The 26,728-nt window shown below is 46.4% G+C and overlaps 1 protein-coding gene across 1 annotated transcript in view; it reads right to left on the reverse strand.

Moving 5' to 3' along the window:
• The window catches only part of LOC147691992 (cytochrome P450 2G1-like), a 708,782-nt gene that overhangs the window by 463,241 nt on the left and 218,813 nt on the right, over positions 1-26,728 (reverse strand). Inside the window, exon 3 of the mRNA XM_086938281.1 lies at positions 12,995-13,144. Within this exon, the coding sequence (XP_086794407.1) occupies positions 12,995-13,144 (150 nt within the window). The remainder of the gene's footprint in view (positions 1-12,994; positions 13,145-26,728) is intronic.

The following is a 26,728-nucleotide window of genomic DNA, read 5'->3' on the forward strand; positions in this document are numbered from 1 at the left end:
CCCACGCAGATCGTGGAGATGCTGGAGGGCTGATCTTCGGTGCAAGGGCTGCTCGGTGGTGGGGGTTCTCAATCCCCAAAGCACAATGTCGAGGATGCCTCAGAAGCTGCGCAGTCAGCTTTTCGAGTGTCTTTCAAGAGGTCCGGTCCCACGTCACTCGGTGCCTCCACGGGTCCCTTCTTCGCAGGGACTGTGGATCGGGCTCTGAGAGGTCTGGGAGTCTGGTTCTTGTCGGGCTCTGGGCTCGGTCTCCGGCGGGAGGCGGCGGCAAAGCAGACGTCGAGTTGCTGGTTGGTACCTGTGTTCACAGGGTGGCCACTCCTAGGCCACAAGGGAGATTCTCTTCAGTCTTCTGTGCAGCAGAATGTCGAAGTCCAGTCTTCTTCTTGTTTAAAGTTGATTTCGGGATGATCTGCTGTGCAATGGCACTGCTCCCCCTCTTATTCCCAAACTGGGGGTGGATCACCTACTAGGTCCCTCCTCTGGGAGGAACCAGGAAGGGGGGCGGTTACACCCCCTTTCCTTTGTCCAGCTCCGCGCCAGGACTGGGGCTGGAAGGCCCCAGAACCGGTTTGGACTGGCCTATGCACGGGGACACCTTGTGTGCCCCGGGCATGTCTGATTCTATTCAGCCCTGTCCTACCCAATACACAAAATCCTGTCTGGGGTGGTGCTCGCACCTCCCAAGGCAGGAAACCCTTTGTCCAGGCCACCATCTGCCGAGTTTCGGTCAGCAGCAGGAGGCCAGACTTGTGTCTGTGGTGGCAGCGTCCATTTTGTGAAGCTGAGGCTCTGTTTAACTTTAACCGGGGTTAAGGCTACGCACATGTCGTGTCCCTCTAGAAGGGTGGAATGCTATCCCCGTCGCCAGAATTGGCGAGGGGATAGTATTCCAATTCGTATGACACCTTACTCGACATGTTTTGATAAAGCCAAACCAAAGATAGCATTTAACCGCGAGGATTATAATGCACTTAAGAGTATATGGTATGGCAATATCCCGGAACAGCTTAGGGAGTTGTTCCCGACAGCTGCAGACAGGCTCAGCTCATGCCAGAGCACCATCTCACATATTTCCAAGCACTCTGCCTCCAGGATTGATGAGGCCTTCCATAGGAGTGGCTGATAGGAACATATGTGTCCAGTTTAGGGTTAGGCACAGACATACTGTACCTAAGTAAGAGGTGGTTACACCGACTTACCCCAGCTGAGTGATCAGCCAGTTGTGTCAAATATGGAGGCCAGGCCAGGGGTGGCACAATACATGCTGCAGCCCCTGGTAGGCCTTGGATACACCTATGCCCTGGGCACCTAGGGTGCACTAATACAGGGGCTCATAAGGTGAACCAGTTCCAATTCGTAATGCACCTAAAGTGCATTGGCAGTAATTTAGAGAGAGAACAGCAGGCTGTGGGTCTGATTAGCAGGCCCACAGCCACATTAAGTCAGAAACCAGTGAAGCAAAAAGCAAAAATTTGGGGTGACCATAGGATAGCAGACCCTACTCTCCTACAGACTAGGACTAGAAATAATTTCCAGTATGATCAGATGCTTCTACCACTCATTCGAAAAACCTTTGCAGATTGAATATTGTGAGGGATTTCACTTTTACATACTAGATACTACTACACCAACATGGTAGCCATTAGCAGTTCCGATTAAATATCCTGTGAGATTTCACTTAACATACCAGATACTGCTACATCCAACATGGCAGCCATTGGCATTACCATCTAAGCGGTCTCACGTATGATTCTTCATTTAACATGGTGCTCATGTCAGCCCAATGTAATCAGATGTTTTCACCACACATTCTGAAAACTAGTGGTGCTGGGACCGTAGTCCCTCGGCAGCCACGGTGGTGGCATGTGCGGCAGCAGGAGGGCTACAGACAATCACCGCGGGTACCGTTCATGAGCCAGCGGGTAGGGATTCAAAAATTATGCCCCCAACAAGGTTGCAGCACCCGCACCACCGGGGCTCTGCGTGTTTTCAGGGCGCCTCCGGGCGCGGGAATTGAGGTGGGCGGCTCCCGTTGTTAGCGGTGCTGGGAACCGTAGTTACTCGGCGGCTGCAGTGGTGGCGTGTGCGGCAGCAGGAGGGCTACAGACAGTCACCGCGGGTACCTTTCGTGAGCCAGCAGGTAGGAATTAGAACATTATGCCCCCAACAACATTGTAGCACCCGCTCCAACGGGGCTGTGCGCGTTTTCAGGGCGCCTCGGGGCACGGGAAGTGAAGTGGGTGGCTCCCGCCGCTAGTGGTGCTGGGAACCGCTGTCCCTCAGCGGCCGCTGTGGTGGCGTGTGCGGCAGCAGGAGGGCTACAGACTGTCACCGCGGGTACCGTTCAAGAGCCAGCAGGTAGGGATTCGAAAATTATGCCCCCAACAAGGTTGCAGCCCTGAACCCCCTCCCCCACCAGTCACTGTAGATAGAGAATTTGAGTATGAAGACCGACGTAGTATGGATTCTAGGAGATATCATGCTAAAATTGCAATATCTGGCTGACTCGGTGGGATATGCTCCTGAAGATAGTCCAGGTTCATGCCCCTTTGTTAGTACGTAGGTTTGATGCTCTGAACCCCTCAAAACGCTGGCCCGTTAATAGACCCTTGGGAGGGAGAACAGTTACACTTCGAGCTACCTGCACCCTGGCTTGGTCTAACTCACTCCCAATCACAAATCCCACTGAGCATCCTTTCTAGAACTCAATTTAGCCTTGCTTGTGTATTGCCACAAAATCTCACACGAATCTAATGCCTGTTTTATTGGCCAGAGACAAAAGAAGGCCTCTCACTGCTCACCGTGCTTCTCGCCCCATATTTACGCCATCCTTGTAAATATTGAGCAGCGTCAAAAAGAAATGGGCGCTGCAGCAAAACAATCACTGCAACACCCATTGCCTAGCCCTTTCACGCTAAGTATAGCGTGAAAAGGGGGCCTAATTTACAAGGCAGCATTAAGCCACGTTAAGTGTAAATAAGGGTAAGCCCCTATTGTCACAGGAAAGTAGTAAAAAGTGACATTCCTGTGGTAATAGTGGCGTGTAAATATGCCATAATTGAACCACCTTAGAGATACCCATTAGGGACCATCTCTCAGGGTGAGCCAGGACGGGTTCCCCAGCGGTCGAAGCACGGAGATACTCCTCCGGGAGTCGATCCTAGCGCTATATAAACCCGCAATTAAATTAAATTAAATTAAACCACAAGTGTGCTACTCAAACATTCTCTTTGCAGTTTGCGGTGACCTCACTAGTTGCTGCTTGGGAACAAGGTTTTCACAAATCTGGCCTCAACTTGTGTATACATATATTGTCATATTCTTTATGTATGTTTGTGTGTTGCATATCTTTCAACAGGTCCAACTGATCCCAGATTGACAGTGTGAGAGTATTTATTATTCACTGCCTCACTATCTCCAGAGGTGTGAATCAGGAAATAGGAACACTAGTTTACACACATCAGAGCTTTCTACCACAGTGTAGATTAGGACATTGTCACATGGTTCTGATGAATTGCCATTGACTCATTTAGAACATGTTTATTCCAGAGCAGCTTGAGTAGAAAAGATCTCCGGCAAAGAATTCCCCTTGAGGGGCCCACTGGGCATTGCATCGTCTGGCCAGCAAGAATCGCTGCCCGATGATGATGCCTGCCACTTCAGTTAGTAAAGCCAGTGTATCCTATAAAGGATGCCTCTGCAGTCTCACCTGTCTACCCCACACCAATGACGTGTTGATTAATTTAACAGTACCGCATACTCAGATTGTGAAATTAGTGAAAATAAGGGGGTACATGTGCTGGACTGCCGAACTGGTTTTTGGAGGAAAAATAAGCGCAGGTACCGAAAAATGAGAACTGGCTGTCCCCATGGGGATCCACTACCTCAAATTAAGTATTGTCCTTCATATATTATTGTTGGTTTCTCCTTTCATATATTTTTGCAGTTTGCATAATTTTTTTTTTAAATAATTGCTTACACATGCCAGCACTTTTTGGGGTGAAAAGTGTTAGTGAAAATTGTGTCCACATAAAATTCTAACATCTGTCTCACAAATCAGCTCCTGCATCCCTAGCTGGAGCTGCTCTGATGCAAACGTAAGTAAAGCATCAGGTTCAACTTCCCATGCCAGCTTGCCAGATCTGTTTTCACGTATAATATTTTCAAAGACAGATGACTAAGTGGAGCTCTACTGTGTAAATAAATAATAACCCCACACATTTAGGGCCTAATTACGGTCCAGCCACCGCTGTACTGGCGCTTTACCCGCCGTATTACAACTAGGGTGATAGGACTGCCATTGCAGCATGGATGCTACCAGGGAACCATAGTACCTTGGCAGTGTAGAGGCAGCAATATGCTTGGCGGGACTGCTGAAATCCCCCAAGCATATTGCGAGTTTCCTCTCAGATGCAGTTTTCATTGTGGTTCCTCCTCCATGTAAACTGTGGGGATGAAGAAACAAAGGAGGCCCTCGAAGCCCCCCTGTTGCTTCATGGGCATGGGGTGCATGCACCACAGTTCCTGCACGGTCTATGGCATGCAGGAACTGTTTTTTGGTGTTCCCATTGAAGTGCCTATTTTCAGAGCCGTTTCTGTGAGATCGCTAAAACAGCCAGTCAGACAAAAGGAAACTCGTAATCTGTCTGGAGCTCTCTACACGGTTTTGGCAGTGCATTAGCGGGCCGCTGGCATGGGGGTCCGCTCCTGCACTGTCAAACTTGTAATCAGGCCCTTAGAGTTTTCTCCCTGCATGTGCGGGGACCATTCTGATAATTTCATACTGACCTAGTAACCTCAAGTGTCAGGCAAGTCCTGTATTTGCGAGGGCTTCACTTGAGTGGGAAGAGTAGTAAGAGGGAAACACTTAAATAAAATAGTTCTTGACCCTTAGTTGATAAAGTGAAGGGCCAAAAAGCAAGAACATCTGGTGATGACACTTCTTGCACAAAGGCGTCGATTCCGATCCGGTAAAATCCCCGTCCGTACGATTCGTATCCGGAGCCGTTTCCGTACGACTCGTAAACACACCGTACGACCCGGCGAGTACGATCCGGACCGGGTGATCAGGACGCTATTCGTACGGTCCCCGTCAGGTAAGGGCGATTCGTACGGAAAAGCGCACAATCACATACACACCGTACGGCGCGTACCCCCCATGATCGCCAGGGTACGCGCCGTACCCCTGCGATCATGGGGGGTACGCGCCGTACACCCAGCGTACATGGGGTATGCGCCGTACACCCACCGTACATGGGGTACGGTGCGTACCCCATGTACGCTGGGTGTACGGCGCGTACCCCCCATGATCGCAGGGGTACGGCACATACCCCGGCGATCATGGGGGGTACGCGGCGTCCCCGGGGGGGGCGTTCCGTACTTGTTTCGGCGCGAACTATGCGTCTACGGCTGTTTCCAGCTCCCGTACAAAAAGGGTCGTACGGTGCGTACTCGACACAAATCGTACTTGCTGTGTCGTAAAAACCAGCCGCGAACCGTAGCGATGTCACGTACAGCGGGTTCCGAGTGAAACTCGTACGGATATTTTAGTCGTACAGAGTCCTGTACGACTCGTACGGACTTTGGCTCCTGGTACGGATCGTACTTCGTCGTACGTACGGGGACGTTTACGGGCACGATTCGTACGGGGAAAAATGCTCCGTACGACGATTCGGAGCGCATTTTACCGTATCGGAATCGACGCCAAAATGTTGTTAAATTACAATACAAAACAAAACAGTTCTTTCTTCAAAAGTAGACGAATACATCCTAAAGTCTTGGATTATACATAAATCTATGGAACGAAAATGTGCTTGCTTTAACAATCCAATCGGTTTGTGGATCATAAAACAGCATTTCCAAAACATACAATATATATAAAAAAAAATAAAACCCAGATAAAAGAAAATTAAATTATTTCCAGAATCACCTAAAAAGTCAGTCAATTTTAGATCACTTGCAGGTTCCTAAAAAAGCTGTTTGCGCCCACTCCATAGAAGTAAAAAAATGTGATACAACATAAACTATTGGCATTTGAGTATTTTGCTATAGGAGCCTGAATGCTTCTTCACAGCTCCGTGTACCTAGGTTGCTGCACAATTGTGCCAACCATCTTTGTCTAATTTTTTTGTATCCAGGACAGTAGAAAAATATGTGGTGTTCTGTCTACTCTCCACTACTGCATACTGGGCACCCAAGGGCAAAGCTGCTGGGTCATTTGTTTAAAAATGCATGCAGAGTGAGAGAGCCATGCCAGAATTGTGCCTACAGTTTCCTAGCTTTGGCCAGTTGTATTTCACCTAGGCATGGCTCCAAGTTATAGGCATCCTTCATTATCAAAAATGTAGCTGCAAGAGAACCAGTGGCAAGCTTTCCCACCCTGTAACTACTAACTAGTTGTTTGCACTAGATTGCAGCACAGGCTACCTGGGTTGCTCCGTAGGGTGTCTCTGCCTATGATATCCAGACCTTCCTTAATGTGTGCAAACCAAGCTAGTTTGCCTATGCCAGGGATTCCAAATATTTCTTGTAGCTTAGTCCTATATTTGGCCAGTTCAGGGGTCACCCAGAGACGGCGCCAAAAAAAGAGGGATCTACAACCGATTTCCTCTGCGATAGGTCTCAGCCCGAGGTCCAAACCCAATGGAACTAATGGGGAGCTCAGAAAGCTGTTCTTAGTTTTGATAATGGTCTTGAAGAGACGATACTCCCAAAGTTCAACCCCATACATAGCAGTGCTCCTTAGTTGGGTTTTTTAAATCTCTATAACCGGTCCTACAAGCTTGTGAAAAGAGTTTCTGTAGAGCTTGGCAAGCCCTCTAGCGGTCTGGGCTAGCTTAAGGCTTGACTTAGGCTTGACTTGTCCATGTGTGGACCCCAGTCTGTTTTTTCTGTTAGGGTGAGACCTAAATAGTAAAAAACAGGTACCCGCTCAAGTTGGATACCATTAATATGTGGGTTAGGACGGGTTGTACAAGTGAGGTTAAAGACCATATATTTTTTCTTTTGTATTTTGTATGTTGATCTCCAGCTCCCTATTTCTACAAAACTCACAGAACCCTTCGACTTGGAAAGCAGGAGGGTGTCATCTGCAAACATAATTTCTGGAATTAACTTTTGCTCTTAGCACACCAACCAGTCCATTAATGTAAATACAAAACAGGGTGTGGGCAAGCGCACAGCCCTGTCTGAACCCTCTATTAATTGGGATGGGTGGAGTGAGTGCCTCGGGCTTCCCATGCCTAATTTTGACATAGTTGCCTTCATGCAGTCTTCTTAGCTTGTTCAGCAGATAGTGAGGGATTACAAGGTTGCTCAATACCACCCAGAGAGCATCTCTAGAGACCAGATCAAAAGCTCTTTTGACATCCACAAAAACCCAAGTATAGGTTACGACCTTCCAAATGTGCTGATTTCCAGTAGAGGAGTTGGAGCCTAAAGATTTGGTCGATGGTGGACATTTGTCCCTGAAGCCAACCTGTAAAAGACTCAATACCTTATTTTCCTTCAGCCAGGTCTGTAGACGATCTAATAGGATCTTGGCATGGACTTTTTGCATTAAGGCCGTCAAACTGATCGGTCTATAGTTGGTGGGTAGTAAGGGGGGCCCTTTTTTGTATACTGGAAGGATCTCAGCTCCAGCCCAGATTGCAGGGAGTGCCATCCCTTGTAATATAGCGTTGAAAACCACCCACAAGTAAGGCTCCCAGATGTTGGGCTCGGCATGGAAAAGATCCCCTGCTATCTTGTCCAACCCTTTGCCAGGGGCTATATTTCTTACAGCTTGGATAACTTCTGTCAGAATTAGCTCAGGGGTCTCTACGTGAGAGTTTTGTGGTGACTGGATTGCTAAGGTCTCTATCCAAGAAAGACAGATTCTAATCTTTTCTTTGGTCACAATAGAAGTAAAAAATCTTAGAGGCGGACGAACCAGACTATTCATGGGAAAAGCCAAGCCAGAGCTGAGCCAGGGGTTTGCCTTAGCTTGAAGAGCCCAAGTACGAGCCAAGCCTATAAAAAAAACAGTAGCAGCAGCCACGACATTAAATAAAATGGAGAGCAACTAGGAGAAAAGTGGAGGAGGGCACTATCCACTTACCTTGCTGGTGTGTGATGCTGCAGTGCTCTTCTCTCTCTGGATAAGGTTAAAGAGACAGTGATGCAGAATTCAGTGCACCTCTATTCCTGTTCTTGTGCCCCTCCAACCTCCAAACTCCATCTCCTCCATCTCACTTCAGGTGCATCATTGGAAGAGTTGTCAAATGTAAACTTCCAGTAGCTGTAAATGTGCTGGTGATGGTAGGGAAACCAAGAAAGGGGCTGGCATGTTACACCCTGTTTCCTGTTGAGCCACATGCTCTGAAATAGCCAGCATTTCCTTTCTCTGTGAGTTCCATTAGGGAAAATCAAATTGCCCTATTGAAACCCATCGCTGACAATCTTTTCCCCTTCCAGCATTGAAAGGTTGAGGATGGAGGGGGTAATTAGAAATCCAAAGGGCCTCTGACTAAAAACTGTCTTCCACAGGTTGCCACCTTTCTAAAAGAAAAACTACTGGACTTCTATCCATGTTTCAAGAATCTGCAAAGGCTGGGCAGTACATTTAAAGAGAACTTCATATAAAGTAATACAAATTAATTTGTTACATGACCTTACTGTTTTTGTTTACTTAAAGTCTCAGTTAGGGATCACAACGGCAACTCAAGATCATATTTTAAAGCATGTTCTGATAAGGAGGGAAAATACAGACTGCCTAGATCTCTTCCCTCAATCACTGGAGGCTCCTTGTGGACTGGCTTGACAGCTCAACTGTTGCCAGATAATTATGTGAGAATCACCAGGAGAGGGGTTTGGACTCCCCCCACATGTTGGAGGCCAGGAGTACATGTTTTGATTGAGCAGGGGTTGTGTGCTTCCACTCCACACAGCTGTGATCATTTTGCTTATCTATCCAGCTTTCTGAACTTGAACTTTCAGGGGCACACACAAGACATTGTAATGCTATCAAAGTGTCTTAGATAACTAGGTACCTGCTGGGGTGGCTCCTCAATTGTGTTGCCCAACTGCTCGTAGAGCAGTGGAAAAAGAAAAAAGAAAATGATAATAACATCATCATTATCATTTTGTTTTTCGTAGCTACGGGGTTGGGTTAGGGTGGGACTGGTGTCACAGATAGGAGGAGTGTTTTGTGCATAATAAGTGCACATGTCGGTTTGGCTGGCCATCTTGGGTGGTCCAAACAGTCATGCGCACTTAGCATGTTAACCACTGGGCTGTAATACACAACCTTGGTGGAAAACATGTATGGTCTTGCAGTTCCTTTCTGAGTGCTGACCAACAGTGCTCAAAACAATCACAACGCAAAATTGCAGCATTGTGATTGGCTTATAGGAGCCTGTGTGCTTACGGCTTACGGGCTCGTCAGCAACAGAAGCAAAGATGGAGGAGAGACAGCGGCTGTGAAAAGGTACAAGTAATTTTTAAATATTTAGTTTTTTCCGAACCCTCCTGCCTCATCACCCCTGTTTCCTGCCAGCCGCCATTGCATAACTGATGGTGTTGTCCCAGGCAATAACACAGAATGAAGGAAGGCAGTCATTAAACTACATAGATTTTTAGGTCTGGCTAGACCTTTTAACCCAATGAACAGTATTCTATAGTTCTTTGCATCCACACAAACACATACCCATTTCCCATGCTATCAACTTGTGATGCTTAACATTGCCATCCAGCATCCTTTAAAGCCAGACATATGTGCCTTGCCAATGCTTGCTTTTTTTAAGCACAGGGATTTTCCCAGAATCCCCGGATTTTGAGCAGACACTGAGACCAAAACCTGGTTCACCAGTTCCCAAGTGAGCAGCTCTAGTCATAAAACCACATTCCATCCCACGTTGTGTTGTTGTTTTTAGAACTGTATCAGAATTATGGTTTTCACGGCCTGCGAAAAACAACATTGTGTTAAAACTAGAAGGCCATCATGTGTGAAGCTATTTTATGGTCTAAAATGCTCTGATTTGCGAAATCAGAGCCTTTCCGAATGCAAAATGGTTTTCTTTAATTGTTATAACCCAAATAATAACTCAGTAACACATTACATAATCTTGCCATCTCGCTACATGGGTTTGTGAATAAATAAAGATTCAGTATTTGGAAGGAATCATGTTATGGGTTTTCCATACCAGATACTGAATCTTTGAGATATGTATTAATGTTTTGTGACCAAAATCCAGTCACAAAACTTTAAAAGCCTGATTACGAGTTTGGTGGTCTTAGAGCGGGCCGTCACGCTAGCACCCTGCTCCAAGACCTCCAAACTCGTAGTCAGTCCACTCACCGGATTACGAGTTGTAATACTGTTGGGCGGTCCTGTAGCGGAAAACACAGAGCAGTGCCTTTTCTGAGGCTCATAGGAGAGCCCCTTAGTTTCCTCGGCGCCACCCTTTTCATCGCGGGGTCACCACCATGAAAAAGGTTGCATTGAGGAAACTCATAATATGCTTGCTGGTGCCACAGCGGCACCACCAACATATTGCAGCCTCTGACCACTGTGCCACCGTCACAGGATCCCGGCTGTAGCAGCGGTCCTACGGTGGTCCCACCAGTGCACTTGCAATAAAGTGGTTGGACCGCCAGTGCGGTTGTGCACTGATCGCCACTGCCATTTCGGCAGTCTTATGGACCGCCGTAGTGGTAATTGATCCCTATTACTTTACCATTTCTTCAAAAGAGGTGCTAAGCCTTTCACAAATGGGAAGAAGGCCCCAGGAGACCCCTTCTCCTCTTTGAATGTACACAAAAACGTTTTTTATCAGCAGGTACTTTTTGATGGGACAACAACCTACTCATAAATAAAGGTTTATAAACACATCCCATTTCCCTTCAAGGAAAATGAGCTGCATTTTTAAACAAAAGTTGTTTTATTTAAAAGCCATCACAGACATGGTGGCCTGTTTACGCCAGCAGGCCATCATGCCTATGAATGTAGTACATCATAGTGGGCCACAATATACGACCTATCTTATGCATTTTAATGAGGTAGGTCGAATTGCGGACCACTAGGAATCAGTATTTTGAGAACCAACCTATTTATACATAGGTTGGTTCTCAAAATGCAAATGCAACCACTTCTAAAGATCCATTTTGTACATTTCATTTAAGGAATCACACATTTGGAATTGATATTTGTCACAATTTACAATTCCTTAAATGGAATCTTTGTAAATGAGGCCCTAAGAAACACCAACATGGACACATTGTTTAATGGTGAGACGTGACAAAACGCAATGTGTACATGTTTGAGATTCAGATTTTGATTTTCACAGGCTCAGTTCCTTACTAAGAGGGAGGTGTCAGGCTAAGATCATGTTGGGGTCGAATTTTCATGAGGGTACCTAGCTGAAAAAGAGCCAAACATCTTGCTCAAGACAGGCTTGAGCTTTCAAGGGCTCACCAACCTCTGCAAACTATTCTTCTTATTTGGTTAGAGCAAATATTATTACTATGAAATCTGTAACCCAATTATTATACCTGCTTGAATAGTCAAATATGTTTTTTAGTATTCTAATGTTTTTTCAACATGTTGTCTGTAAGACCAATGTAGTTTGGAGAAGTCTACCTGACTATGATAATTAATAATCAAGAAAGACTAGCTAGGTTTTTTACAGGGAAGACTCAATGGAGTACGTATGTCAAGGAAAACCAGTAGGTTTTTAGAAAGCCCTCACCCACCAACCTAGTTGGTGGCATGCTTCATCATCGGGCCCACCACAGTGGCACCTAACGTGCCCCGGGTGTGCTTCGACGCCAGATTACTGCGGAGCTGGTATATTTACTGAGTGTGCAGTGTGGTGAGTGTGAAGGTGTGTATGGCTTTTTAATCTTCACCTGGCCCACTTCATCATCGGGCCCACCACAGGGGCACGTTAGGTGCCACTGTGGTGGGCCCGATGATGAAGCATGCCACCAACTAGGTTGGTGGGTGAGGGCTTTCTAAAAACCTACTGGTTTTCCTTGACATACGTACTCCATTGAGTCTTCCCTGTAAAAAACCTAGCTAGTCTTTCTTGATTTTTGATATATAAAAGCGGGGATTCAGACTAGCTTACCTAGTCCTCCCTCTCTCCTTTGATTCAGTGATATGATAATTAATATTCTTATAGCTTTAATTAAAATAACAAGAATCTTGGGGCCATATGTACAAAACGTTTTATGAGGTTGTCAACGGCCCAATTTGCAGAATCAGGACATTACCAACAGCAAAAAAGGTTTTGTAAATGTACAAAAGCTAAATTATGACTTGGTAACTTGTTTTCGAATCACAATTTGGGTTTGTTAATCAGCATTTGGAACGAGCGTGTTTTGGGCACCCTATCCTAATACTGATTCTTGGTGGTAGATATCAATGTTTTGTGACCAAATTACATTCACAAAACATTCCTTTTTTACCAACACCTCAGAGGAGATGGTAACCATTTGCAACTGAGAAGTTGTCCCCAATGGATCTCTTCCCCTTTGTAAATGATGATACAACTATTTTATAGGAGCAGGCTTTGGTCCCATGGAGCACAGCCTACTCCTAAACATTTAATGTTATCTTTTGAAACACATCCTGTTTTTCTTCAATGAAAATGAGCTGCATTGAACAAAAAAGATTGCTTTTTTAAAAACAATCATAGACTTGGTGGTCTGCTGATGCTAGCAGGTCACCATCCCTGTAATGGCTGCAAATCCTAATTGAATGTAAACTGTGATCTACCTCAATATTATTCATGAGCTGGGTCTATTTGTGACCCCTCTTACGCAGGTAGTGATAAGGCAGATGTGCAACACTGAGCAGTCTTTTTCTCCCTTTTCTCACTCAACCCAATAATTATTGCCTAGGAATAGGTAGTTACTAATTGAAGGATATGCCCATATACTTGCTCCTGAACTTCATGCATGAGTGGCACTCATCAGATTAGGGTCTTGTGCCCTGTCCCGTCGATGGTACCTTTAGTTTTTTTGAGCTCTTCCACCAAAAAATATGCCTCCTCCTGAATCCGCTCCTCGATGCTTCTCTTGCCCATTCCAAAATTCCGTAAGGTTGTTAGGGCAAATCGTCGCATTTGCTTCCATTGCTCTCCATTGCTCATTACCAGACCTGAACGAGACAAGGGAAATGTTGATTTATCTTATAAGTAAAATGTTACTTTATGAAGGTAAGACAATGGCATTGGGAGATATAGTTACTTATGGTTTACAGCTACAATATGTTTCTACCTATTCTGTTGGCTAGAGAGTCCAATGGCTTTTTAAATGTTGTATGTTCTACCAATTTCTGAAACATTTCTTCTGTTTAAATATAATGCTGTGAACATAACTAGACCAGGTACATTATCATTTTTGAAGAGCATAGCAATGTTATACTACTTATTTGCTTTGTCAATTTCCCTATTTTGTTCTCCTGAGGTTTTCTGTTAATATTCAGAGTTAATTTGGTTCTGAAGAAGGTGGTGGAACAATTACGGAACCACCAAAATGTGGGTTGACTCCTGGTGTGTCCAGTCCGGGCCAAATCACCAGACGGAAAAAAGTGATTGGACTTCACTGATGGGAGATTTTTATTTTTTCCGGATTGATAGTGTGCAATAGGAGGCTCTAAGTGTGTTTGTTGATTTTTGGTGTAAAATATGTTTTGAAACTGGGAAAACAAATGTATAGATTTAATAACAGATGTACAGTTATACTAAAATGACATACGAAAACAGTGGTAGAATTGTGGGAAGAAGGAGCAAAGATTGTGTTCGGCTGAGCGGCTTACTTCTCAAGTGCTCCCGCTCTTCCTCGAAACAAAGACGCGTTAACGGTGACTCAGGGCAGTGCGGCCAGCAGGAGTGCGGGAGCGGCAATCCCAGCTGGAGATCGCCCCCCGGAAGCTGCGAGTGATGCTGGAGGGTTTTGTTCTTTATGGAGCTCACTGGATCCGGCACAGAAGCGTGTCAGCGGGCAGAGAAACCTCAGGAGGCACAGCAGGAGGCTCCGCTAGACCACTTTAATGAGAGGACAGATGGCTGATTTGTGGGGACATGCTAAGGCAGGCAAGCACAATTGCTGCTGCAGGAAGGTCCAGGATTCACACAACGATGTCTGGTAGGAATGCTAAAACCTCTAAAGTTAAAATAATGAATGTGACTGCCACTGCTACCAGTCTGACCGGGACTACTAAGACCAGCATGCACCAGGGGGGCCTCAAGGAAACCGGGTTGGAGTGGAAGAGCAAAAAGAAAGGGGGTGAGCCTGGTGATACCATAACCAAGCTAAATATTGCAGGTAAAAGTGCCACTCGAGGGAGCAATTATGCTAGTGGCAGTTGAAGACCAGGCTGCAATTTCGGACCTTTTTCCTCTGAAATATCCTAAATCTACAAACCCCCAGGAGTCTATCTGTTACAGTGACTACTCCCCTAACTTCAGCATTGACATCTGTGTCTGTTGTTACCCAAGCCCAGGAAACAGCCCTTACTGAGGGGATGAGATTAGAAACCCCATACTATGCGAAAGGGCAAATCATGCAGGCACCCCTGAGTAGGAAGTAGGAGGGGGCTGGCTGGAGAAGCAGAATCTGTTTGGGGAGGAATGTCCTGCGAATGACCCTGATGGGCATAGGGGACCTTGAATGCCTCCCTCCTCACAACTAACGGGAGCAGATCCTATCTCTGTTGACTCCAGCTGTTTGGGGGCCTCTAATCCGTAAGCTTCAACTGACCGGACTGGGGCTGTGAGAAATTCTTTTCCCTAGCTGATTATTCGGACTCCTCAATGCCTGAGTTAGGTTCCTCAACTTCATCGCAGTCCATTTCTTTTAGTAGTAGCTCGACGAATGGATTGGTTATTTCTGCTGGGTGGAAAAAGAAATCAGGAGGGTCAAGAGGGAAATAAAAGGCCCATAGTCGAGGTAAGGAATAGCAGTTAGGGAGTAATAAGGCTTTCAAAGACTGGAAAGAGCCATCGGATAAAGGATCCCCTAGGCTTAGGTGGGATTATTCCGCTGATCAACTTTTGGACAAATGCACCCAGGGCTTAGAGGGCGCTGCTACCGGACCCCCGACAGCACAGGAACCTCCACCATACCTAATTTTGGCTACGATTAAGCAAATGCAAGCCGAAGTATGAACTGATAATCAACGGGTCTGGCAGGCCCCTAAAAAACTACAAGGTGCAGTCAGAAAAATAAGCAAGACCTATAATGAAATCTCTGACAGGATGACCAGCATTGAGGCTTGGACCCACACTCTTGAACAGGAGGTCATGGAGTTAAAGGAAACAATCTCTTTCCAGGACCCTACGCTCACGGAGATGATGCAGAAGATGGAGGACTATGAAAACAGGCAAAGAAGAAACAATTTAAGGTTTCAGGGAATTCCAGAAGGGAGAGAACGAGGGGACCCCAGAGACTATCTTGTTAAACTTGTTAAGCATTCCCTGAACTTACGGGATGGGATTGGTAAAGGGAAATTCAGAGCACACACCGATTCCCCCTAACACCCAAAAAATGGATGGATAATAATGCATATCCAAGGGCTCTGTTGGTTTATTTGGGATTTTATTTTTAAACAGAGTATTTTTGGTTTAGACCGCCCTAATGCTAAGATAGATTTTGACGGTGTTACCTTCTTTGCACGGCCAGATGTCGCCTATGCTACATTAGAGAGTAGGTGGCGAATAAGGCAGATGTTTGCCCCCCTTCAGAAAATAGGTGCCGCAGTGTACCTACAATACCCGGCAAAATTGAAGGTGATATGGAAGGGGCGCACCAGCATCTTTTTCTCGGATATTCAGGTTCAGGAATTTCTTATGGATCGTCAGGGTGGGATCCAACTCAGGAGGAAACGTGCTGAACTATATTTTTGAATCCCGGGTTAAATTGGGGGGGACAGAAGGAGTAGGAAAAAAAGAAACAGTAAATAAAAAAATTTAAAAAAAGATGAAATCTGGAAAGGGAAAAAAAAGGTGGGGAAGAGGAAATGTGTATTCACAAATATATATAAGGTGGTGTGTCACGAGGTAGGTGGAGGGGGCCCAGGGAGGTGGGTTTGTGAGGCTAGACGGCGTCATACAGGCTAGGCTTGGTAGCTCAGTGGGGTGTTGAGGGTGGGAATTGGGGGGAAGGTGGGGGCCATAACGGTGGTAGGTAGGAGAAAGAAGGCCAAACGTTCCAGCATGAACAATGCAGATGTGGAAAGAGCTATAAAGGCGGGCTGGTGACTCATGGATTTTGTATTTTTGAAGGGTTTGTGTGTAGCGGAGAAACCATAATTTAAGATTAAGATTGATCAGGCAATGATCCGCATCGCATCTATTAATATATGCGGCTTAAATGACCCCAAGTAGAATTACTACCTGAACGGCAGGAATACCAACACAAACTGCAGTTCGCACTGCCATCCGCAACTTGTGAAACTTCGCAGAGTTTTTTTGAGACTTTGCGGAGTTTCGCGTAGCAAAACTCTGCGAACTACGCCCAAGCCTGTTTAAAACTTCTGAGGGCAGATGTTATCTGCTTCCAGGAGACACATATTGAAGTATCACAGAAAGATATTCTTAACTCCCTGGGCTATAGACTTCTAGCTTGTAGCTTGCAAAGTGTGCGTACTACTGGTGTGGCAATTTTAGCCAGAGGAATCCGTCTGAAATTTTCACAAATAGGACATGATCCTAGGGGGAGATGTGTAGTCGTAGTTTGTCATTCACCCAGTGGCGGCTAGTTCACCCAATGTTCAGTGTATGAAAGTGTGCTCGATGATCCCCCCACCCTAACGCATGTTTCTAAGGAGTTAACGGGTCATCCCCTACGTGTGGTCTTGTGTGGGGAGTTTAATCTCAATCTCCCTGGGAACTTTGATATAGGTGAACAGTTATGATATACTGGGAGGAAGCTGAAGGTGTATCAAATCTTTAAAGGGGTATGTAAGGATCATGGCTTGGTCGATGTTTGGCAATAAAAAAATCAGATATTAGATGGGTACACATTCGTTTCAGCTCCACATGGCACACATGCCTGTCTTGATTACTTTTCTGTGTCCAACTAGGTGATCACAACCTGCAAGATCGAGCAAAAAAACCCCGGTTCCTCTCAGACCACAATCCTTTCGTCTTAGAGCTGCCGGGTACATGGGGGAAGCAGGTTAACCCATAGAGCTTTGAATGTGCGCTTTTAACTAACAAGGAGTATTGAGAGTATATCAGTAGGTGGATTCCAACTTTCTTCAAGGAGAATAATGGCAGTGCATCCGTCTGTATGGTGTGGGATACTTTTAAGGCCTGCCTAAGGGGGAGACCTTAAAATTCTAATTGAATAAGGGTAAGCAAGACAGGCTAATGATTCAGGCTAAACAAGATAATCTAGTAATGGCGGGGGAAGACTTAGTGAAGACCATACAACAAGTGGGGGGTATGTGTGAAGCACAAACTAAGGTAGTATTGCAAGGACTGACCTGGAGGCAATTTTTGCGGACAGGGCAGCTGCTAAGTATATTGCCTGGAAGGAAGATCTTACAACTGCAGCGATCAGGTAGGGCACCATTTGGAGGTAAGAGCAAGGCAGAGGTGTACCGATAGTGAGATCAGAGAAATACCTGATCCATATCTTGGGGAGGTTACCGATCCCAATGAAATTCAAGAAGCATTTGTATTATGGCATTTGTTTTATAAAAACTTGTACTAAGAGGGAAATCGGGTATGTTCTGAATGAATCATAAGGTATCTAGACGCAGTACCTGTAAGCAAACTATCCCTAGAGGAACGTAAAACTCTAGAAGAAGAGTTAACGTGGGTTGAGATACTGCTAGCTATCACTTGCCTCTCCCCCGGTAAAGTTGCTGTCGTGGGAGCAATTCCTTCAGAATTTTACAAACCCTTTGCCATCCAGCTGTAAGACCAGATGGTGCCACTTTTTAACCATATATTTAATGGATGTACACCCCCTGATTCATGGTCGGTGGCAAAAATAGCAGGTTTTTTGAAGAAGGTCACCTGCTTAGCTTTGCTCTAATAGACCGATAACACGGATAAATGGCGATTCAAAGATTTACTCCAAGATGATGGCAGCCCAACTAGCTCAGGTATTTTTTTTTATATAAATTAATTTAATTCGTCCAGTTGACATGATAGTTCGCAGTAGTATTTCAAAGAGTTACATCCTATGTTACATAAATAGATACTTGACCTTTACATTTTGCATCAGGCATTTCTCGGTTGACACATAGGATCATAAAGTGGTGTAATGATTACCTGTAATGTACATTAGGGTGCTCTTTGATACATACATCCCATCTTACCCATTTAGGCTTAACCTGCATACATAGACATAGACCAGTGCAGCACATACATTGTACATTTTGTTCCCCCTCTCGGAGGCACACCTCCCAGTCAGCCTTCTTCAACCATCACCACTCGTTATCCCCTTGCTTTAGTCCCCAGTTACTATGCTTAAGAGATATTGTTTTAGCGGTTTCCAGAAATTTTGGGTCTCGATGCTTGCGGCAGTTCCTCTGAATAGGCCTCCATAGTTTCCCTACAATAGGACATGTCCACCAGCCAGTCCTTGAATCTCGGGGGACGCTTGCTACCCCACCTGATAGCTACTCTCCTTTTTGCCAGCAACAGGGACACCGCAAGGAACTTCCTTCTCTTTGCTGGTTTTGATTTATGCATCCCTAACAGGCACACTCGAGGAGCATTCCGTATTTGTTCGGCTAGCATCTGCGAAAGCGCAGTCATTATCTCTTGCCAGTACTTGTTTACCTCCGGGCATGCCCATGCTATATGCAAAAAGTCGGCGTGGTCAGCGTCGCATCTATAACATTTGTTGTATGGTCTGAGCCCATATCTGTGTAGTTGAATCGGAGAATAGTAGAATTGGTGCAGAAATTTGAAATGAATAATTCGCAAATTGCAGTTTAATGTTAATATTTGCAATTGCGTGCAACTGTAGTCCCAATCCTGTGCCTCAATAGTTTCACCCAGCAATGCTTCCCATCTAACTAATGCTGTGTTGCCCGCCTCTATTTGTTCTGATTGCGAGGCTGTGTATAGACGTGTGATTAGCTTCCGTCTGGTCGGTGCTTGTAATAATGATTGTGATGCAAGTAGCGTCGGAGGCTCCTCCGGGTAGGAGGTGTACATGTCCTTTATCACTATTTGTAAGCGCATATGAGCAAATATTTTCATTGGGGTATTGTGTATGCTCAGCGATGGATCATTTTGTTGTATAAACCTGCCATGTGGGAAAATATCTTTCATTGTGTGCAACTGCATGTCCCCCAATAACGATGACATTCGTTTCTCTTGCGTCACTGATAGTCTCGGGTGATTTACTATAGGGAGTGCCTGGGCATAAATAGGTAGTTTGTCTGCTCTGTTCGCTAGTGTGGGCCATACTTTGGGAGTACAGTGCACTGGTTGGATCGTGTCTATGTGTATATGAGATGTAGGGTTGGATATGAAAGCCATCAGTGGAGTAGGATGAACACTATCCATTTCCACCGCTACGTGTGGGATGTACGCATGATGTGTCTTCCATTAATGTGCGTGCTGCGCCTGCGCGCAATAAAAATACAATTGCATGTCAGGTGCACCAAAACCACCCTGGTGGTACGGTTTCGTCAACACTTTCCAGCTTACTCTAGCTTGTTTTCCCGCCCACGTGAGTCGTTGTAACATAGTTCGTAGTGTAGAAAAAAAGGCCTGTGTTAGCCAGATTGGGATGTTAATAAATAAATATAAAAATCTAGGAAGTACTATCATCTTTTGCAGCACTATCCTATCTGCCAGCGACAAGGGTAGCTTATTCCATAGTGTAATCTGGTCATCTAGTTTAGGTAGCGCCTTACCATAGTTTTCTTTCAATACTTGGTCTTGGTCCCTATGTATCCAGATACCCAGGTACTTGAACGGGTCGGTGTGCCATTTCAGAGGGTAGATCAGCGTTGGTTCTGTGGTGCACGGCATTAGAGGAATTAACACTGATTTATCCCAATTTATACGCAGACCTGCGTAGCGTTCAAAGCGAATATATTCCCTGATCATGCCAGTTAGGTATGTATTGGGGTCACGCATAAACAGTACCATGTCGTCTGAGTAGAGAGATATATTAAGGGGACGCAGTTCCAGCTGTAGGGCAGCTTCGGAGTGGTGTTGGTGAATCTTGCAGGCGAGGGGCTCTGGTATCAGTGTGAATAGTATGGGGGATAGCGGGCATCCCTGTCTCCTTCCTCTACCTATGCGTATAGGGTTGGATGTCTTTTCATTAATTCTAATCCTAGCGGTCTGGTCTGTATACAGGATGGCTATCCATCTTACAAAGCTCTCCAGAAAGCCCATCCTACTCAGCACCACAAACATGTATTCCCATTCTACCGAATCAAAGGCTTTTGCGGCATCCATCAGGGCTGCTGCCGCTGGCATCTCCGGATCCAAGTGGTGATAGAGGGCAAAAATGGTTCTTAAATTTTGCGTAGTGGATCTGTTTGGTACATATCCTGCCTGGTCAGGCAGAATCAGTTTTTCTTGTAGTAGCTGTATTCTAGTGGCTATCACCGTTACCAAGATTTTCACATCTATATTTATGAGGGATAGGGGCCGGTAAGAGTCGCAGTTCGTCAGGTCCTTGTCAGGTTTAGGGAGCGCGATTAACAATGCCTCTCTAAGTGAAGCAGGGAGTTTACCTGTCTCATAGGCCTCTTTGTATATTGCAGCTAGGTGTGGCTGCAAGAGGTCTTGGTATGTTTTATAGAACTTGCCTGGGAGTCCGTCCACCCCGGGGGCCTTGTTTTTTGATAATGACTTAATTGCATCACTAATTTCGTCTTTAGTAATGTGGTGGCTTAAGAACTTCCTATGAGTGTCTGATAGCCAGGCTAGTGCTACATCTTGTAAGTAGGAATCAATCTCTGCCGCAGGAGTGCATGTTTGCGTGTCATATAGTTGTGAGTAGTATTTCACAAAGCGGGCCAGAATGGCAGGTGTGTCATACTGCGTGTTACCTAGATCGTCTCTAATTTGTGTTATGCATGAAGTCGTGTAAGATGGTTTGATCTTACTGGACAAAGCCCGCCCGGTCATCCTCCCTTGCCATAGTTTCATGCCGTGTACCTATTTGATTTGTATTTTATCTCATCCTTTGCACATGTAGAATAGTCATCCATCTTTTCCCTAATTCTTACTAATAAAGTAGGATCGCCAGTTTGTGTATGTTCCGCCTATAGCATTCCAATGTCTTTTTCTATAATTGTCAATTGTTGTTGTATGTCTTTTAGAATCCCAGCGTGTTTACTAATGCAGTGACCTCTGATAGTGACCTTGAATGCTTCCCATAAAGTACCAGCACTCGACACTGATCCTGCATTCAAATCAAAATAGTCTGTTATTGCCTGACGGAGCTCTGTGTGAAATACCTTGTCCAACAGGGTACTCCCCTGTAACCGCCATGTGAATTGTTTAGGGATGTGGGTGGGGATCCCCAACGTAATACATACTGGAGAGTGATCAGACAAGGTTTTGGGTAAATGGCTGCCCGATGTCCTCCAAGTGCATGTCTCCGCTGTGAGTGGCCAGTAGTCTATTCTTGACCATGTGTTGTGCGTGGTTGATGTACATGTGCCCTCTCTTCTACCACTGTGTCTCATTCTCCATACATCTGTCATTCCCCACAATTCCATACTGTCTTTTAGAACTTTAGGTGCTCGCTTTCCATAATGCTCATTACCCGTGGATCTATCAAGAGTTGGGTACAAGCAGGTATTAAAATCCCCTCCCCATAATACAGACGCACTGCGAAAATCTCTAAGTTTCGTCTATACGTCTGTGTAGAAGTCGGGGTCGTCCACATTAGGTCCATACGAGGTCACTACTATCAATATTGTGCCCCCAAAGTGTGCCTGTATTATAATGTATCTGCCCTGGTCATCTCGTAGTTCACGTAGGAGCTGAAAAGGGACATTGCGTCTAACCAGCCGAATCACCCCTCTGGCGTAAGTGAAGTAGGAGGATGTCATTCGGTATGCCGCCCATTGTGCGCCTATACGCATGTTTGTGTTGGGGGTAAGGTGGGTTTCTTGTATACACGCTACGTCTATCCCATGCCTATCCAAGTATGCAAATACCTTACGTACTTTCTGTGGGTTATATAGCCCCCGTTAGAAAGGTTAGTTTCCTAGTCGAACGATCGGCCGCACCCCATTGCTTCTGTGTCCACCAAGAAACCTCCCGGTTTGCAGAACTTCAAGTTCGATGTAAGCACTGCACCAATCATCACTCTTGTCAACCAGACATTTTCTGAATACCCCGAATGAAGTCCCCCCCTCCCACTCCGCTAAAGACGGAGACAGGCCCAAAAATAGCTTCCCCATTCCTCCTCTGCTCCCGTCCGTCCCCCCGCATAAGTATGCAAACCAACTAGCTCAGGTATTTAACGAGTTAGGGCCATATGTAGGTAAAAGGCGAATACCGATTCCTTAATACCGAATTTTACCAAATCGGAATTAAGAATTCGTAAAACGCGATGTAGGTAAAAAATCGTTAAGTTTACCGATTCGTTAAGATTCGGTATTAAATACCGAATCTGAAAGAATTGGTAAAAAAATCAAAAATCCAACAATGAAATACCGAATCGGTGTTACCGAAACCATTACCGAATCGGTAAAAACCGATTCGGTAATTCAAAAATCCGTACGTAGGAGAATCTTCCAATCCAGTTCAACCAATTACCTCAGAAACAGGAAGTGGCCACACCCAGCGAGGTGTACAGGACCAGGAGCACACAGTGAGGCAGGCAGGCAGTCAGCCAGGAGAGCTGAGGAGCGGGCAGCAACACAGCCACACAGCGACGAAGCAAGACAGAACCCGAAAGCAGTGAATTGGCAAGCCAGGACAAGGAGAAGGAGGGAGGTGACAGAAAACGAAAACTGAAGTTCAGTGACAAGGAGCTGGAGGTCCTCATCCAGGATGTCAGCCAAGAGCACCCCAAGCTGTTTGGAGCCCAGTCCCACCAAGTGCCAGAGTCCCAGAAGAGGCAAATCTGGAGTGGCATTCGTGACAAAATCAATGCCATAGGTGTCACCCAGCGCACCATAGAGGACATCAGGAAGAGGTGGTACGACCTCAGGAAAGCAGAAAAACAGAGGATGGCAGAGAGACACCGGCAGGCTAGCCTTACAGGTGGAGGCAAAAGCCGAGCCCCAGCACCAACACCACTTGAACTGATGGTGGAGTCCACCATCCAGCCGGAGAGTGTGAGCGGCGTGGGAGACGCAGACAGCTCTGCCCGAGCAGCAAGAAAACAAGGTAAGAAGCATGCCCAACATGCTGTGCTACCCCCTCCCCAACCCTAATCGCCATAGTGGCAAAGGGATACCCACTCCACCCCATGTCTTACTGGTTACCTTCAATGCATGATGGGTGATGTAGTCAAAGGGAACACATGACTGGGTCAGTCAGGCTATCAAGTACAATACCATGTGAAAGGAATTGTCACGTCAGGACAACCACTGTGCACAATAGGCATGTTGTGTAATGCAATACCATTGCTGACAGAGCATTGAGTACATGTACATTTGTGTCATTACAGGCAAGTCATCTCGCAGTGCAGCAGAGGCCAACAGAGGCAAGTCAGCCAGGCCAGAGGGGAGCCAACATGAGGATGACAGCATGTCCTCAGGGACCACAAGCACGGTGCCATCACAGCCACCCATTCCTCCAGCACAGCCATCACCACTGCGCCAGGGAGGGCCGCAGTCCCCACTCAAACAGTCCCCAGAGCAACGATCACCAACACCACCACCACCACAGTCAGGCAGGAGGCATGCCGTGGCCAGCCTCCAGCAGATGGAGGGGTCGGAGGAGGAGGGCAGATTCGGCGAACAAAGTCCCATTGCTGATCGATACCACAGGGAGAGGGCTGGTGCAGCATCCGATGGCTCCCACATCACATCAAGACGCCGCAGGGTGAGGCCGGACAGTCCAGTTGCATCCGAGCAGGGTGACAGTGTGTTTGCTGGACTGGAACGCAACATGCTGAAGGTCCAGCGCCTGCAATGGAGGGAGATGAAGTCAATGCACAGGGAGGTGTCACACATGAACAAGCATATGCTCAGGATGGAGAAGGGCATCAGTGCTATGGGTGAGAACTTGTGTGTGGGAATGGAGAGAGTAGCTAACTCGGTGGACAACCTCTGCAGCCAGCTTCAGCGGGACCGTCTTGGCAGGCGCGGGGAGAGACAGAGGCTCCAGGCCTATACCAAGTCGGTGAACCGGCTGGCCACTACAACTTCAGTGATGGGCCGCAGGTCCATCGCCATGCAGGAGGAGATGGCGCATTGCAGCAGGGATGTGGCCAGGGGGATGGTGTCCATTACCTCTGTGCTACAGCACATGCAGAATGCTAAGGTGGCCACAATGGAAGGGGGGGGACAGTGAAGAGGCTACCAGCCGTGGTGGCATTACGCCCTCACCCACTGAATGCAGGAGGCATAGTGAACGCAACGTGCCTGCACATGAACAATCGTCCACACCAGACAGTGTCGAAAGGGAACGTGGACGAGCAGCGCGTGGACGCAGGAAGTAAAGAGCTATGGCTGTTTCCATGAATGAGATGGGTGATGTAACCCATGTCCAATTAGACATTGCTCACTATAGTGGAGGTGTGCACAATAAACACCTTTACATGTAACAGGTAATGGCTCAGTGTCTTTACTCACTCAGAAATAGTTTGACGTAATCTCTGACCGCCTATGTCTCCCATCTTGTTCAATTGCACCACCAGCTGCACAGGGCTCTGGCTGAGGGTTGTCGTCGTCCTCGTCCTCTGAGTCAGTTAGTTCCACTGATGTACCTTTTTTTGTGGCTAGATTGTGCAGCATTGCACACGTAGCAATGATCATGCAACATTTCAGGGGACTGTACAGACGTGCACCTCCAGTTTTGTAGAGGCAACGGAATCTGCTTTTGAGCAATCCAAATGTGCGCTCCACCACGTTGCGTGTGCTCCTATGTGCCACATTGTACCTCCTCTCCCTTGGGGTGGTTGGGTTGAGATATGGTGTGAGCAGATAAGGCCGGAGCGCATATGCGCTGTCACCTATGTGAAGAAGTAATTGGTATTGATTACTGTGCACAACAGCTTGAGGCAGGGTGTACATCAGGGTGTGGCACATGTACTTACCTAGTATGTATCCGTCTCCAAATTCGCCAGCAAGCAGACGTGTATGGATGCCACTGTTACGGAAGATGTAGGTGTCGTGGCTACTCCCGGGGAATTTGACCACGATGTCAGTAATGATGTGCTTGGCATTACAGATCACCTGCACATTGATGGAGTGGGTGGATTTGCAGTTTCTGTATATGTATTCGCTTGCTGAAGGTGGGCAGATGGGTATGTGTGTTCCATCGATGCATCCAATGGCGTGTGGCAGCAGTGCAAGTTGGTAGAACTCAAGCTTGGTTCTCTGCAGCTCCGACTGTGTACTGGGGAAGGAAATGTAATGTTCCATTCTGTCCATCATGGCATCCAGGAAGGTGTTGAAGAAACGGGATAGACAGCTCTGTGACACTCCACCCACTGCAGCTATCACACCCTGGAAACTTCCTGATGCAAGGAGGTGCAGGCAGCAGAGTACCTGGAGATGGGTGGGGATAGCGTGGGCCCTTGGTGTCTGATGCTCCAGATAGGGTGTTAGGTCACGGATTAGGTCCAGGATGGTGTCTGGGTGCAGTCTGTGTCGTTCATGAATTTCAGCTTCTGTCAATTGGAACAATGTGATGCGTACTCTGTACACCCGCTCTTCACGTCTCCAGATCCTCACTCCTGCTGCTCTCAAGCGTAGCAGCCTTGCAATGATGTAGAGGGCTGCCATTGTGGTCACACAGATGCATTTTGGGCCACTTTTTATGCACTGCACCTCATTACCACATGCTCTTGAAACGTGGTAACTACCGAATCGTTATTTCCAAATTAACGACGTTTGCTACATCGCATTCTTGGGGGTTTTACCGATTCTTTAATTCCGAATCGGTATTCATTGTTTCGGTATTTCCGATTCGGTAAATAAGGAATCAGTACTTTTTCTTCGATTCGTTATTAACGATTGCATTCGGTATAACGTACATCTCACATGGCTGGATACCGGTCGGTAACACCAAAAAAGGCCCTTTTTCGGAGTTACCAACCGGTATTCGGCCACCTACATATGGCCCTTAGTGACTTAGCAACAACATGATTTCATCACAGGTAGGGACACCACATACCATATCCAACGAGTGATAACATTTTGGGACGCAGCGGAAGGGACAGGAAACCCTATAGCTCCGATGTTGTTAGATACCGAAAAAGCATTTGATAGGGTCTCCTGGCAGTTCCTCTGATAGGCAATGTATGCAAGGGACTTTGGTCCTGGTTTTGTGCGTGGAATTAAGGCCTTATATCACAACCCTAATGCTAGGGACTGTATTTCAGGTAGCCTGACAGGAGCAGTGTCGATTACTCGAGGTACTCAACAGGGATGCCCTTGCTCCCCACTCTTGTTTGCATTGTGTATTGATCCCTTTTTAAGGAAAATAGTGCAAAACACTGTTATCCCACCAATAATTATGCATGGCCACAAGACCAAGATCCTGGCTTATGCTGATGATGTGGAAATCCTAACAACTAATCCGGAGGTTGCTATCAAGGCAATAGAGGCAGAGGCTGCTAT

This window comes from Lissotriton vulgaris, chromosome 9 (genome assembly GCF_964263255.1).
Source record: "Lissotriton vulgaris chromosome 9, aLisVul1.2, whole genome shotgun sequence".
In the NCBI taxonomy this organism is placed as follows: domain Eukaryota; kingdom Metazoa; phylum Chordata; class Amphibia; order Caudata; family Salamandridae; genus Lissotriton; species Lissotriton vulgaris.